This window comes from Drosophila navojoa, chromosome 5, assembly GCF_054131105.1.
Source record: "Drosophila navojoa isolate 15081-1374.11 chromosome 5, UAZ_NAV_1.0, whole genome shotgun sequence".
In the NCBI taxonomy this organism is placed as follows: Eukaryota; Metazoa; Arthropoda; class Insecta; order Diptera; family Drosophilidae; genus Drosophila; species Drosophila navojoa.
In genome coordinates, this window is record NC_142893.1 from 5273515 (window position 1) to 5289443 (window position 15929).

Here is a 15929-nt window from a genome sequence, read left to right on the forward strand (position 1 = left end):
ATTAACTTTTAATCATTTGACAACTTTAATTATATTCCTGCATTACAGCCCCGACTGTAGCTTCAGTCACTTCAAATTAAGCTCTTCATTAATCATATGCTAACTACAATGCATTCATCAAGAAACTCCCTCCCTCCTTCTCCCTCCCTCACTCTCTCTCCCTCTCTCTCTCTCTCTCTCCCTCTCTCTCTCTCTCTCTCTCTTGCTGTCTCTCTCTCTCTCTCTCTCTCTTTCTGACTTCTAAGCAAATTCTTTAATTTACACGTGCCACAACGTGGCATGCCTCAAACACATTCTCTTCTTTTTCTCTTCTTTGCGCTTTTCATTTCATTTCGTTGCATTATTTGTTTGTCCATTGTCTTGGCTTAAAGCTTGAAGTGTTCATTTGTGGAGCTGGTCTGCCGTTTCCACATCAACGACTCGGCCAACAATTTTTTGAGCAAATGGTACAGCAATTTTTACTTATGCCTCAATACTTTTGCCTTGTCCACGAGGCGTGGGCGGTGCGGCGTGGCATTGGTTGGCCGGGCGACATGACAAAATGAAAAAGGATACTTGGATACAGGATACTTCATGCCGGACTGTTGGCAGCAGTGGCAACGGCAGCGTGGCAGCGTGCATCAAAAAACATGACATGGCACGAGCCATTTCGTTTGTTTTTCTATTCTTACTTCAGCAGCTAACTCACTCTGCCATCTATCTCTATCTCACTCTCATTCAGCTGTAGCAGGTTTTTTCTGATTTTTTTTTTTTTTTTTGGGCTGCGTCCAAAACATATTTTTTCTATATTCTTGCAAGCTTTGAGTAAAATATTATGTTACAGCAAAAAACAAAACTTTTGTGTTGCATTTTCCGCTGCGGGCGTTGAGAAAAATCCCAAAAAAAAAATACAGAGAAAAAAAATGCTTAAAAAATTGTAAACTTAGTTAAATGCATTGGCAAAGTGTTGTGCTTATGCATATTCAAAATGCTTTGGGGCTCAGTGTGAGCCGCACACAAGCAATTCATTAAGCGCAATAGAAAATGGAAAATGGAAAATTTTACACTGGCAGCGGACGGGGTCAGCGCTTCGGACAGTTTACGAGCCGCAGACGCAGACAAAAACGGTCCAAAATGTCGATGGGTTGCATATTTACTACTTAGAAATGTTTCATTTTATTGGTCTCGAAATGAACAAATGGAGCACACCACACACAAGCACAAACAAGCCAACACACACACACACACACACACACACACACACACACACATGCATGCATATGTGCTGTTGACTCCAAAAAATTTTGCATAATTTATGAGCGCAGCGCAAACGGCGGCAACACACGAAAGGACCTCAGCCAAACACACATCTAGTCTCTCACTGTCTCTCTCTCTCTCTCTGCCGCGCTGTCCCTTTCACTCCCTCGCCAACTGATTTAAATGCAATTGCATTGAAGTATGTTGTCAGTTGAAGGCTGCCATGTGAATGCGGCTCACGTGCTGCACAACAGGGAAATTGTTGCATATAGCAAAAAAAGGAAAAAAAAATCTATCAAAAAGAAAAGCTGAAAAATAAATATAAAGAAATGCGGCTGCTGCTGCTGCTGCTACGGCTGCTTCTACTATTGCAGCTGCCCATTTCGGCCATACAATACCTATCGACGTCTTTGGCAATTTCTTTTCATTTGCCAAGGTGTTGAGACGTATGGGCTACGTGGGCAGGTCAGTCGCCCAGTCCTGTTCGCAGGTGTCCTCCACGATTTGCCACCGAAGCAGACCAGTTTTGTCCGCCTGCCAACCGGCCAGCCTTTGTCGACAAACAACCGACAAATTTAGTGTCTTTTGTGCATTCTTAAAATTGAACAAATTTATGTGACACGCTGCGCCAATTGATCAAATTAAATAAACATGAGAACTAGCAAGAAGCATCTGCATTCTATAGAGAATTGAGAATTGAGCAGAGAGCATGAAACAGTTGAGAATCGAGAGCTGAGAGCTGCAGACACAAAGAAAAACTCAATTTGAATTTACATTCATTTTCTAGAATTTATTTTAATAAAATATTTAAATAATTTTTTGGTAAAATATATTTAAACTCATTTTATATTATTATTATTATTTTTAATTTTTATTATAGAGAGCTGAGAGCTGCAGACACAAAGAAAAACTTAATTTGAATTTACATTCATTTTCTAGAATTTATTTTGATAAAATATTGAAATAATTTTTTAGTAAATTATATTTAAACTCATTTTATATTATTATTATTATTTTTAATTTTTATTATAGAGAGCTGAGAGCTGCAGACATAAAGAAAAACTTAATTTGAATTTAAATTAATTTTCTAGAATTTATTTTGATAAAATATTTAAATAATTTTTTAGTAAAATATATTTAAACTCATTTTATATTATTATTATTTTTTTTTATATTAAATATTATTTATTTCCTTGCTGATATATTTCTTCATTTACATGCACAATATTGCTCTCCTCCTATTTGTCGCCTGGCAAACGCTTACAACTATTTAAAGTACTTGGGAATTAATGTGTTTTCGCTCCAATTAGGAATACTTAAGCAGGCAATCAATTTGCGCCGCAATGGCTGGCTAATTTGCGATAATTAACTAAATGCCAAGCAGCACGTGCCGCCAAGTTCATCCAAATCCCATAAAGCAATCACATGCACTTGCCCAACTATTAAAACTCCCAAGCCAAATGCGAACTGAATTTCCGTATATATATATATTTTTTTTTTTTTCGCCTGGATTCTTATGCCTGTGTTTTTACTTCTTCTTCTTTTTTATTTGGGCTGCTGTCCGGGCCATTACGACTTGCTACATTTCCTTTTGCGACTTCTTTTGGACCCCCATCGCTCCCCCTTTCTCCCTTCAGCTCGCTTGTCGCGTTTTCTGGCAATTTTCCATATGCAACACGCAACAGACGTTTTTATGTTTTCTCTGTGCGGCAACGTACACATAAAAAATAAACGAGCCAAAAGGACCAGAAAGGAACCAGCTTTAGAGTAGAAAATAGTGATATAAAAAAAAAAGAAGGAAAGCAGAAAAAATTGGAGAAGCAGTCAAAAGAGTGGAAGTCAATTATCGAATTAATTTAGTTGCCACTGACCTGGCCAAAAGTGGGAGCCATCATAAATGTAAATGGGCTTAGAGCAATGTCAGCTGCCCCAAATGGAATTCAAATTGTTTTAATTTTGTTTTTTCCATTTTCATTTTTGGCTCTGCGAACGGCAGGCAGGCAGCCAGCCTGATTGCACAATTTGCAATTAATTAAATTATTGCGCAAATGACATTTTTGCCGGCTGACGCGCCACTCATGCAACAGTCTGTGCACACACACACACACACACACGCACACATACTCATACAGCAATTTAATAAACACGATATCCTGCACGGCGTCTGCAACGACGGACCCGGCCTGGTCATGTAATTGATGCGTTAATCCGCATATTGACAGCGGTTATTGCGGTGGCTTTGCCAGCAAATATGCCCACTGTTCTCCCATGGGAAGAAGGGCCACAGATAATACCCTCTCTCTACCCACCTCTCACTACCACCCCTTCGGGACTGCTCGCTGATATGCAGCATTTATGGCCTTTTAAAAGGATTTGCACACTGCATTTTGTACTCGCTCGTGCACGGAAGCTAAGTAATTTAATTACATTGCGGCGATAAAATTTATATCAATATATGGCTTATACCATGCTACGCTGTGCAAGTGATTTTATTGGCATTGCATTTTACATGCTGTGCGGCAGGAGATGCATTTTGCAGCTAGATAATTGCATAAGCTGAGAATTTATTTAATTATATTTAGTCAAATATGTTTCTATTTGCATTTAAATAAACTTCCTTTTAGATTTTCAATGAAATAACAAATATCAGCTGTAAACAAAACTAAATTGAAATATATTACAAACACACATACATATATACATACATTTATATTTATCTACATGTATTTATAAGAGAGCACATACATACCTTGAGCAAGCAGCAACTCCATTTCTGTCTCATTCACTCTCACTCCAACACTTTTCCATTGGAAGTGGATTGCATTTGCAATTTCAGTTCTCACAAAAAAAAAAAAAAAAATAAATAAATAAAATAAAATAAAACAAATAAGAGCAAAAATATGACAAAAATGCACACACAACATTTTATTGAACTTATAGCACTCGTTAAACACATTAAAAACTAATTGCTTTAACTTAACAAACAAAACTTTTGACGATCTGCAGCGCAGCCGCTCACTGACTAATTATTCCCATTTGCGTTGCTTATGCTCTAAGCACCTACACCAACAACAAAGAGAGCTTGGACTTCTTCGCTACACACCATTTCCAACGGCGCCATTTGCCTAAACGCTCTCATTTGGCTACTCAACTCAACGTAATAGCTCTCTCTCTCACTTCTGCCTGCAGCCTATAAAAGAAGGGCAGCAAGTCAGCGGGATCGATGAGAGTAAGCTGACTACAGTGAAGGCATAAATAATTGACCGCTCTTTAGCTACGTAATTAAGCGCTACCAGTGTTATCTCTTATGGAAATCTTTGTGTTTTTAATGCATTATTCGTGTAAGTGTGTGTATATACCAAATCAAATTCAATTGCCTGTACGAATACATACTTTTAGGCTGCAGCTAAAAAGGCTTGCTTATAGCTAAATTTGGCTAAATTTGCATTCAGCAACGGCAAAGCTGTGCCCGCAGATGAGCAACAGTTGAGTGCACAAGTGGAGGAATATATATGAGTGTGTATGTGTGTGTGTGAGTAACTGTACAGTTGGGCGCACTATTTTTCAATTTATTACGCTCACATAACAAAACTTTATTGCTAAGCTTTCGCAGTGACTGCTGCAGTTACAGCTGCTTTTCCAGTACCGCCAGCTCCCCTTCCAGTTCCAGCTGCCTTTCTTGGCCCCGTATCAGTGCCTGCCAACTAACTGTTCAATACTCATGGGGAATTTGCCAATGTGACGTGCCAATGTGTGCGTGCCGAAGGAAAATTAGTCCAAACACGGGCAGGCAACAATCCCGCCCCGCCTGCAGCCCTCACTATTCACCACTCGTTGCTGCTGCTGCTGCTGCTGCTGCTGCACCACAGGTGGGTATCAGGTGCTTTGGGCTTTGTTAACGGATTTATGCGGCAATCATAAAACTTGCCAACTAACCAGCAAGAAATGTCGCGCAAACCAAATTGATTTATGTGTGCAGCGGCAACAACAACAAACGCAACAATCGAACGGATATAATACACGCCCACAGGCCCATGTCTAGTCAGGCGTATCTTAGCCAAGTTAACAGGCAAACGAAACTTTTAATTTACCAAATGTACTTTGTCTAACTTGATGATTTCAATACGCACATAAAGAACGCCCAAGCTAGCAAGTGCTAAAGAGTCAGAGCTGACTGGAAAGGAGTAGAAGAGCGAGAGAGAAAGAGACGAAGAGAGGCTGGTTGGCTGGCTGGCTGGCAGTGTTGGAAAAGTTGCAATTTAATGGCAGGGCAAACGTAAAAACGGCAAAATTATGACCAAAATGAGAATTTAATCGAAATACGTGAGCGGAAAAATGAAAATTTGACTGCAACTGGGGAACGTCTGAGGCAAACGTTGAACGTCGGGCCAAGTTGCAACCGGCATAAAATGCCAAGTGCAAGCTCATGCAATTTTTATCATGGCCACAAAAGCAAACACAGACGCAACACGGTAGCAGCGCTCTTCTGCCTGGTCACACCGCCTCACCTCAGCTCACCTCACCTCACCTCACCTCACTTCAGTTCATCCTCATCGAGCTCCACCTTTATGCGTTACCTTGACGCTCGCGTGCGCGTTGAGCATCTGAGGCAATTGCACAAATTAATGCCACTGGGCGCTGACTGTTGCTTTCTGCTGCTCGCATTTGCCAGCTATCCAGCTACAGCTTGCATCTTCCATCTTCCATCTTCTCATCTGCCAGCTACCCAAGCTCGACCATCTTCATCTCACGTCTGCCAGACAGACAGACAGACAATTCTCAAATGAGTCAACAAGCACTAAAATTGTTTATTTTATTATCCAAGTAATATTTTGAGCACGGCAAGTGGTTCCGACTTATCTAAGGGACTGTGGGGAAAACACTCTGGGTAGAGTCATGATTATTTACTATGGGCGTCAGTAAAGTTCTGTCTAGGATTTATTTCCATTTTATGTTTTATCATTGTTAATTATTTTGTATATTCATATAAATTATTTATAAGCTTATATTATTGAAATGCAAATTATAGAATTGCCAAAATAGGATTTTTAAAATATGTATATATAAATGTTCTAAAGTATATATTTTTCTTTTATATTTTGCCTACCTTTTTATAGTAATTTTATTTGGCAATAAATATATGTTTTCTATTAATAAAAAAAAAAAAAAAAGGTTTATTGTGGGTTCAAAAGTTTTATTTATTTTGTTTTTATGTTTTTATTTTTTATTGAGGAAAATTCATTTTATTGCGGAAAATGCATGTAAAAACTTATAGATACAACTTTCAATATTATATTACGATATCCAATCAATAAAAAAATAAAGTTCACCAATAAATATTTTTCATCGTTTTGTTCGACCGAATTTCCGCTGATGTGGCAACACCAGTCACTCGTTTGACCAACTTTTAAGAGCTTGGCTAAAAGAGCATAAGCCACGCTATGCGAATTTATGCGAAAAGCAACTCGATTGCTGCTGATCGAGCGTCGCCGTCGCTGTCGGCGTCTGCGTCTGCGTCTACGTCTGCGAGCCACGAGTCACGTCACGTTCCCGGTATAAAACCAAATGCGGAGCGCTTAATGCAATCAGTCGCAAGCCGCAAGTCATCAAGTGAAGAGCCCCAACAACAAGTGAACGAAAGCTGCACGACAAGTGCTCAGAGTGCTACTACAACGACTATATAAAGACATCCATCAAGCCATCCATCTACGCGTGTGCAAAGTGCCAAAGTGTTGCAAGTCCAAGCAGAATGCATCGTGCCTCAACTCAAATGAAGATCGCCGGAGGAGCTCTGTCGGTGCTCCTGCTCCTGCTGGTGTTCGTTGCCTGCTGCCAGGCACGGCCCATGGATCTGTACGATGATGTTAGCGATTTCTTTGATGCCATCTCGCTGGACGATGTCGCCAATACGGGCCGCAATACGCATCCGGAACAGTTCTGCATGATGCCCGCTCGCAAGGGCGTTTGCCGTGCTCTGATACCGCGCTGGCGCTACGATCCGGAGCAGAAGAAGTGTGTGGAGTTCAAGTTCGGTGGCTGCGATGGCAACGAGAACAACTTCCCCAGCTACAAGACCTGCATGGCCACCTGTGAGGGCATGTAGACGGTGATTGGAGGAGCAAGTGAAGAAGTACGGCTGATCGGTATTTCTGTATCCGGTTGGCAGGCGTTGCCAAAGGCGCTTCCCTTTGCTTTTCGTTCTCGAATCAAAGGCAGCATTTAATTTAACACACACTCGCACACTCCTCTACATCCACACACACATACACACCCATACATCCCATCAAGTAACTTTCTTTCAATATTTCTCTTTTATATTTATACATTTTCTTCAATTTTTTTGTTTTTGCTTTAAAATATGTATAATTGTAAGTCACTTCATTCATCATTTCGAAATTTTTGTTTTAAGCCAAAATTAATTGTAAACAACAGCGGGTGTTCAACACTTTGCTCTAGCTCTTAAGATATTGTGATAATTATTCATGATGAAATAAAGAATAAAACCAAATCTTCAATTTTAACTGAAATTTCTGTTTTCTCCATATCTTTCTTCGATCTAAGATAAAGCTGATCCTTGGCTGTTATATTTACTGGCTGCATTAGGTACTCGGTTGCATTCCTGGATGGAATGCACAGTTTTGATTGTGTTATACAAATCTATCATTTGTTATACTTTGTAAATTTCATCTGTATTAATGAGTTATAGGCATGTTTATGAACTGGTTTACATTCGTTGATAGCATGATCAGTCAAATAAACGTTTACACATGTATTTTATCTGTTATAATTGCTTGTAGTAATGTGTTTTATATGCAGTTATCGATTTGTTATACATTTCAGGACATTTCTATATATTTTTTTTATGTTCTACAAGTCGTTCATATATATCGCTATGTTTCACTTCTCATATGCATGAAGGCTTTTTAATGTGTTCTACAAATCTTTCATCTGTTATACTTGATTTCTTTCATCTATCTTAATATTTCTTATGCACAGCATCATGTTATACAAATGTTAAAATATATAGGGTCTTCACATGTGTTATACATGCTTTAAATCTGTTATATTTGCTATAGACCAATTTTTTGTATTAAAAACAAAACCCATAATCTTAAAGCAACTACAACAATTATTTGTAGAAAAAACCATCAAAGAACAGATCAAACATCTATTGCCTAATTTTTTGCAGAATTTTCCAGCAACAGAAGTTTCGAGTACAAAAATTGAATGCAGACAGAGATTAAGCAATAGAGGCCAAGTAAATGGCTTCAACTAGATACGTTCTCAATTTTCGCGTTAGACATTAAGTATATGATTTCCCAAGTTGTTTACTTAGGGATTTTACAATCAGTTCTAAATGACTATTGATAAACTCGTTGTAAGCCAGAGATAATTGACAAAGGCAAATGCCAAACAATTGTCATTGATTCATTTCTAGCTTAGCCTGAGGCTATCTCTATGGATATAAATTCGCATTGCAACTTTCATAGATTTCACTTGGAAGTGGCCCAACTGAGCTGGCTTCGAGTAATTTCTCATAACGCGACCCATTCATGCGAAAATATTGTTGTTGAACCAAAAAAACAAGAAAAATGAAGATAAATCAACAATAATAATAAATGAGCAGAAATGACATGTGGAAGATTAGATACCCTAAGAGATAATGGAGTTGCGCAGACTACCATATATAGACTAATATTTATATAAACATAGCTCTATAATATATAATTCCTAGAGACTGTAGAGACTACAAGTTCTCAATTAGAGTTAGATAAGGGAAATATTAAAGACATGAATATAACTGAATACATAAAATCTATCACAGTTTAAAGCGAAACATTTTTATGCCAAATATTTATGCGAAATATTTTTAAGCACCTATATGAATTATACATATTTATATATAAGATATATTGGTCGAAACTTTAAAATTTCAGCCTATCCAATATAAGGCACAGCTAATGCCAAGTTTCAACACAAAAGTTTTAATTATTCAGAGATCAGTTTGTATGGAAAACGGATAGACAAACAGAGTTGGCTTTTAAGACTGGGCTATGAAGACAGATTACTAATTTAAACATATATCTATGAAGTCAGGTCTCTAATATAAACATGTATACAGTCTAAGGTCAATGACGTCATCTTCATATGCATTCCACAATTCGCAATGAAATTAACATACTCCAAACAAGAGTATTTTACAAACAAACAAACAGCAAATGAGAGTAAACAAACCAGATCAGTATATGCAAAGGTCGTGCTACTGATGATGAAAATAATAATGTTGATGATGATGATGATGACTGGATCAAGTCAATGGATGTCTAGTTGGGTCTAGGCAAACCACTACGTAGAAACGCCAGAGATTGGAGAGATCACAATAGAGTAAGCCGTGGGCAGGTGTATAGACAATAAACAATTGTAAGGTGCGAATTTATGTTAAATCGATTGCCAATAAACCTAATTAATCCATGTCAACGTAGACGCAGGCTTTGAAGCGAATCCGAAAGCGAGGGCAACAACGAGAGCCGCGATTTGTAAGGCCTGGCTGCGGGCCTTACTGTCATACACATATCGATATATATTATTTATAGTTTTCTGGATCATTGACCCGTGGATGACTGCCGTAAAGCTAGTAACAGTTGAAAGCCAACTCAAGATAGGAAGCCAAGCTATAAAAGCTATATTTAGCTCTCTTTTGTGAGTGCTGCGCCTTTCTTTGAATGAATCGAATAGGTTGATGCAGGTTAATTGAATGATAAATATCGGATTTACCATATGACAGCTCCATTAAGCTCTATAAAAAGTAAAGTCTGACTGCAGAGCTGCCCACTAAAAAACTAATCCGACCAAATATTCACAATTATATTTATTTATAATGTCCTACATTTACTGAAAACATACTCATATAACAGTTACATATGAAGAGAACCTAGTTTAAAATATTGCCTAGCGTGGAGTTTAAATCAAACGATCTAGCAAATTCTATGGCGCGGAAACTTAAATTTCCGCTAATCGCGGATAAAGAATATCAAATTAAATCTACAAGTATGTATGCTAAAATACAAAAATTTAATTTGACATTCGTTATCAATTTGTTAAATATTTCAATATTGCTGACAAATTAGAGTGTTTTGCTAATGTGCCTTGTATAACAGGTTTAAAAAGCTATTCGATAGTTGCTAACTAATGTTATTACTAATCTGCGCATACGTATGCATTCCCTAATATGCAAAGTATAATTGTTGTAAAGACTATCAATTTAAAAATCATTTAAATAACAGGATAACTATTTGCTTGATAAAATTCCCACTAGCTTACGCATAAAAATCCCAATTGTTGAGTGTGCTACATAAAATTCCCACTTAAGCGCGCATAAAAAGGCCAAAAATGACGTAGGTAACGTACTTGAGCAGCATTAACTATGACACAGAGCTGGCAGATTTAAAAAGGGCAACTCCATATGTACTATGAATATCACTCTCTATTCTACGAGCATATGCATATTTATTATGCTTACACACACACACGGGCATATTCGGATTCAGACGCACTCGCAGTGTTGCAGCTATTATGCTCTTGTTTTCTTGTATTCGTTTTGCCAATATTTATGTCATAATATTGTTGTTGGTTTTATTAATTCACAATGCTGCGGACTTTGCACAATAATTTGTAATTTAGTGCCGCCAAAAAGCAAAGCGGGAATGAGTGATGGAGCGGGGGGCGTGGGGAGGGGGCGTAGCTCTGTTGGAGTAAAACATATTTGGCGTGCTCACGTTTAATGCTCAGCTCAGTCCAGTCGCACCAGCTCGTATTCAATCAAGCACAACTCAGACTCAATAAACGGATTTTTGTTTTGTTTTGCTTGTTTCCATTTCGTTTTTCGTTGATTTTTTTTGTTGGTTGCGCAGGCGCAACGATTTTCGCAATTTTGGTTTTTGGGTTGCGAACTTTGCTAAGCTTCTAGAAACTTCTGATGAGGCAAGAATTGCCCATTAAAATTGGCTCAAACAAAACTAAATGCGCCGGCGAATGCGGGCGAAGTCAATAAACTGTTTTAACCTGCATAAAAGCAAATAACAAACAACTAACAACAGTTGCGGCACGCAAGGAAATTTGAAAAATGTAGCAAAAAATTAATTAAAATGCACTAAGCGCGCCACCAGTCTATGAAAATGCACAATAACAAATTTTCCGCCTTGCATGAATGGCAAATAAATAGTGTTTAATGTTGGCTTTTTTAGCTTTTCTTTTTATGTTGTTGCTGTTGAAATTTATTTATTAAAGGCACGTAGCGCATGCAAAAAAAATTGCAAATAAAATTCAAAATAAACAAATACAGCTAAAGTCAACGGAATACAATGCGCCCCGCCTCCAATGCGGGTTTGTGTCCAGGTTAAAGCGATGCAAAGTCAACGAACTTTATGCGCTGCCAGCAAAAGTACCTTATAAAAATACCCTAGTTTGGATTGCTGATAACGGCCGTTGAGTTAGCTGCTTGCGAGAGGGGGAAATTTTTGTCAAAGCGGACAATTTTGTGCAGTGCTTCAATTGAGTACTTGAAATGGCAAATGCCAGTGTTTTTATATGTATTTTTTAAATACTAAATATCACTTCATTAACAACTTATAGAGTATTTGCATCGTAAGAAAAATATTCATTAAAATAAGCATGACGAATGCATTGCTATTGGTCATGTCGTTCCAGCTGATAATGCAAATAGGCATAATGAAAAGCGTAAATGGATATAGACATTATTGGAAGTAATTTCCTGTCTACTTAAGTAGTCGTAAAGTACATAATTAGATAAGCCTCCAACGTACTTTTGTCGTGATAAAAAAACCCAGCAGGGGAATTCACTTTGAAACGTCGGGAATTTACCATTTAGAAAGGGTCAATAAAAATTATCTCTAAGGCTCTTGCAATTCATCAACTTTAGTTAGAGTTTAATTTATCGTTCTTTACCAATTGCTAAATACATATATTTATTATAACTAACATACACAATGTAAATATATATTTATATATACTTTTTTTTATCGTTTTGTTTATATCTTTGATTATTAGTAGAATCGATTGATAGGCGTTCGGAGCTTAACTTTTCAACTATGATTCTTAGCAGTAGCAAAAAATATGTTTTATATTCTCTCATACATTTTCATCTTAATCAACTTTAAATTTTTACTCTGCTGCCTAGTTCTAGAATTTAACATTAGGTTCATGGTTTCTATTAGTGTTTAGTTCAACGTCAACGTTTCGTTATAATTTGTTTGGCTTCAATTCTAAATGGATCAGACATATATACTCCATTTTCCATATAAATATTTATATATATATATATAGCTGGATAGTAGGATCAAAAGTCTAAGGAAGCAAAGAAATTGTGCTTGAGCTAAGCAAATTAAAGCGAAACACTGTTAATATTGTAGGGCAGCTAAAAGTGTTGGGGTGGCAGAGGAGGGGTTATGTGGTTAATATTAGCAGGCTATATCCGTGGTGACGCTCTTAATGCTCTCGGAGCTAAAGTGAACGCAGCCGTATTTGCAGACCAACGTCCAGACATATGGAATGAAGAACTCCTCGGGCGCATCCTCCTCAACATATTTAAATTTAAGATCCGGGAATTTCTAAAACAAAACACATATACATATATAGCTTATTATAGATTGAATTGAACCTACTCGCAGGCGATCGCTGGACCATTGGCTAGCGCCTTTCGATATGACCTCAAGAACCTCATTGACGCCCAGCTCGCCGCGTTGCTCCTGCACGCGCTGCAAACGTGATGAAAAGAAGCCAACGACCTGGAGGAAAAGGCAAAGCAAAGTGAATATAGAAAATAATTCCAAACTATATGTAGAAAATGTACCATATCGATATTCTGTATGACATCCTGGAACGCATGATGACTGCGGAAGCCCTCGAAGACGCTGCGCTTGTAGAGCAGCGTATAGACCAAGTTGGGACAGTAGACCAGCTGATTAGTAAGGCAGGAGTTTAGGATTTCCAGCACCATGCGCAACACCTCCTCCAGCACACTCAAATCCTGCATCATATCCTCGGGCGTTGTCGATACATTCACAAAGACGGCACTGTCCGCCGGCTCCTTGAGCTGGGCATCCAGGCGCGAGTGCTTGCGAGCGAGCGTCTCGAACAGGGATACCAAACGCTGCGCCACATACGGATGCAGTGCACGAAAATGTCCCGACATATTGGCCAGAGCAGCCAGGCAATTGGTGTGCAAATACTTGTCCCGCATCTTCAGCATATTGTACTGAATGGTGCGGATGACGATCAGGATGAGAATGCCGCCCAGCGATATTTCCGATATCGTGCGCTCCGTATACCAACTGATGTTCTTTAGCAGCTATAGAGCAAAGGGAGGATTAGTGAGAGGCGGGGATGGAGCGATCTCAGCGACACTTACAATTGTGTGGACGTTCTTGTTGAAGCCCTCGTCCTCGCTGAGAATGAGCAGCACGATGAGCGACATGTAGATGTGATGTGAATTGCTGTCGGGCGCATTGTATAGCGTTTGCAGTATGGGTATGACCAATAGTTCCAGATCCGGCTGTTGCATGACGAAGCGATAGAAGCGTTCGTTGCGATGCAGCAGCAAATAGAGCAACAGCGTCGCCTGGTCAATGGTCACAATGCGGCAGAGGGTCTCGTAGACGGCCGAGAAGTCAATTTGAAAGGAGACGGTGCCCTGTTTGGGCGAGTCCTTGGAGTCCGCACAGCCAAAGAGACTCGTGCGATAGGCATTATCCTGCGCCGTGCAATGATTCGTCAATATCAATATGAGCAAGAGACTCTGGTTGGCCAGCGGATAGTGTGTGCGAAATTGCTGCGACAGCTCCTCGCCGGTGGCATTGCTCGTCTTGAGGACATCCTGTTGCTTGCGAAACGTGAAGATGGAGAGCAGCGACTCGGCGATGCCAAGGACAAATGAGCCCGCCGACGTGGAGCCGAACATGGTGTGCGGCACCTCAATCATGCGTGCCACAAAATGCAGCAGCGCCGACATCAGGACATTCGCATGCTGGCACTTGTAGATGGTGCGAAAGACAATCGATTTATCTGTGGGCTGGGCAAACAGATGGACGGCGAGCAGCGTGATCAACGTGTTGACCGCCTCCAGGTGCAAATGGTAGGTGAACTCCTTGACGGGTATGACCACGATCAGATTGACCAGCGCATCGATAAACGTCTCGAACTTCGCACCATCCACAATGACCGCTGCGAGCGGCGCCTGTTCCGTGGCCTCGATGGCAATGCTGGCCACCTGCTGCTGCTGCTGTTGCTGTTGCTCCTCGGCCGCCTTAACCAACTCAGCATTTGGCAGTGCCTCGAAGTGCTGCAACAGCTGAAACTCCGAGCCCGTCTCATTGATGTACTTGATCAGGGTGCGGATGATGAAGAGCGCATTGAACGTCTGCCACACATGCATGTTGCTCTCCTGGTCGGAGAGGGAGAGCAGCTCGGTGGCCTTCTCGAAGAACACGGTGATCAGCGAGCCGAAGTTGCCCGTCTTCAGATTATTTCCTATAAACGATTGACATAGCGTCTCCAGGCGCGAGTCCAGGCTCAACTGATCCTGGCTGCAAGGCGACAAAATTGAGCATCATAAATTCAAGTCGCTGACATGTTGATCCGCTCACCTGTTCTCCGGCATTACGATATTATAATTGAGCAGTCCGTTCCAGAAGGCCTCATCGTCGTGCGCTATATGCTGCCGACCCACAAACCGTTGAAGCCATTCATTTGCAGCCAAGTCGGCATTTCTGCTGACGTTTATGCCCATCTTTTTTGGTTGTTGCTGCTGCTGCTGCCGCTGCTGCTATTGCTACTGCTGCTGCTGCTGCTGCTGCTGCTGCTGCTGCTCTCCTGTTAGCTAGTTATTGTTTAGCACATTTGTTGCCACACGTCGGGGCTAAGAGCCGTTTTTACAATTTTACAAATAACAACAATTCTGCGTGTTGGCACTGAGGCACGTCACCCATTTATTTGTATGTGCTATTTTTTTTCTCTCATATGTTTTTGATGTGCCAGAAATCTCATGCTTTGCAACACTGCATGCAGCAAGTGCTGGCTGGTTCCGGAGCAGTTTCAAATAAACTTTAAACGATATCTATTGAATTAAAATCTTAAGCATTTAGATGAAAAAATAAAGGCTCATATTAATCAATTTAATTTTATCTAATCTATACTATGTTCTCTTGTATACAAAATAAGTATATAAAAAACATTTATCAACAAGTAGAAGTCGTTCGCAGCCGAACTAGTTGCACACAGTACTCATTTTGGTATTTGACGTTGCACAGCACTCTTTTCCTCTTCGTGATGTAAATTTTGCTCAATTTGAGTGCTTTTTCAAATTTTTTGAAAACTTGTATTTCGCTGACCGATGTTTTTGAGCGAATCCAAAGAGGGACTCCCTTTATTCTCCATTTTGACGAGATGGAGCACTCTGTGAGAACTGGATTAAATTCTGTCGGCGCACATATAAAATAAATGTCAAGCGGAAAACAATTTGTGTGGAGCACTTTTCGAGAGATGACTTTGAAAGAGATTAGCGCTACGAACTGAGTGTATAAAGCAAGCCAAGCCCTTTTAAATTGAAGTCCAGTGCTGAGTGGAGCAGAGTATTTGGGGCATGGATATGAGCAGCCGAAGACGAAGCCGGGACGAAG

At 39.7% G+C, this 15929-nt stretch overlaps 2 protein-coding genes across 2 annotated transcripts; one reads left to right on the forward strand and one right to left on the reverse strand.

Moving 5' to 3' along the window:
- The first annotated feature begins 6802 nt into the window (after positions 1 to 6802).
- On the forward strand, positions 6803 to 7757 carry LOC108653203 (kunitz-type serine protease inhibitor bitisilin-1). Its single transcript, XM_018103561.3, has one exon. It carries the CDS (start codon positions 6986 to 6988, stop codon positions 7337 to 7339), a length of 354 nt encoding a protein of 117 aa, XP_017959050.1. The 5' UTR covers positions 6803 to 6985; the 3' UTR covers positions 7340 to 7757.
- Positions 7758 to 12165: 4408 nt separating this feature from the next.
- Positions 12166 to 15343, reverse strand: LOC108653172 (dymeclin). The gene is made up of 5 exons (XM_018103500.3): positions 14898 to 15343; positions 13664 to 14837; positions 13106 to 13603; positions 12918 to 13040; positions 12166 to 12863 (listed from the first exon to the last, which is right to left on the reverse strand). Exons 1-5 carry the CDS (start codon positions 15038 to 15040, stop codon positions 12714 to 12716), a joined length of 2088 nt encoding a protein of 695 aa, XP_017958989.1. The 5' UTR covers positions 15041 to 15343; the 3' UTR covers positions 12166 to 12713.
- Positions 15344 to 15929: the final 586 nt, after the last annotated feature.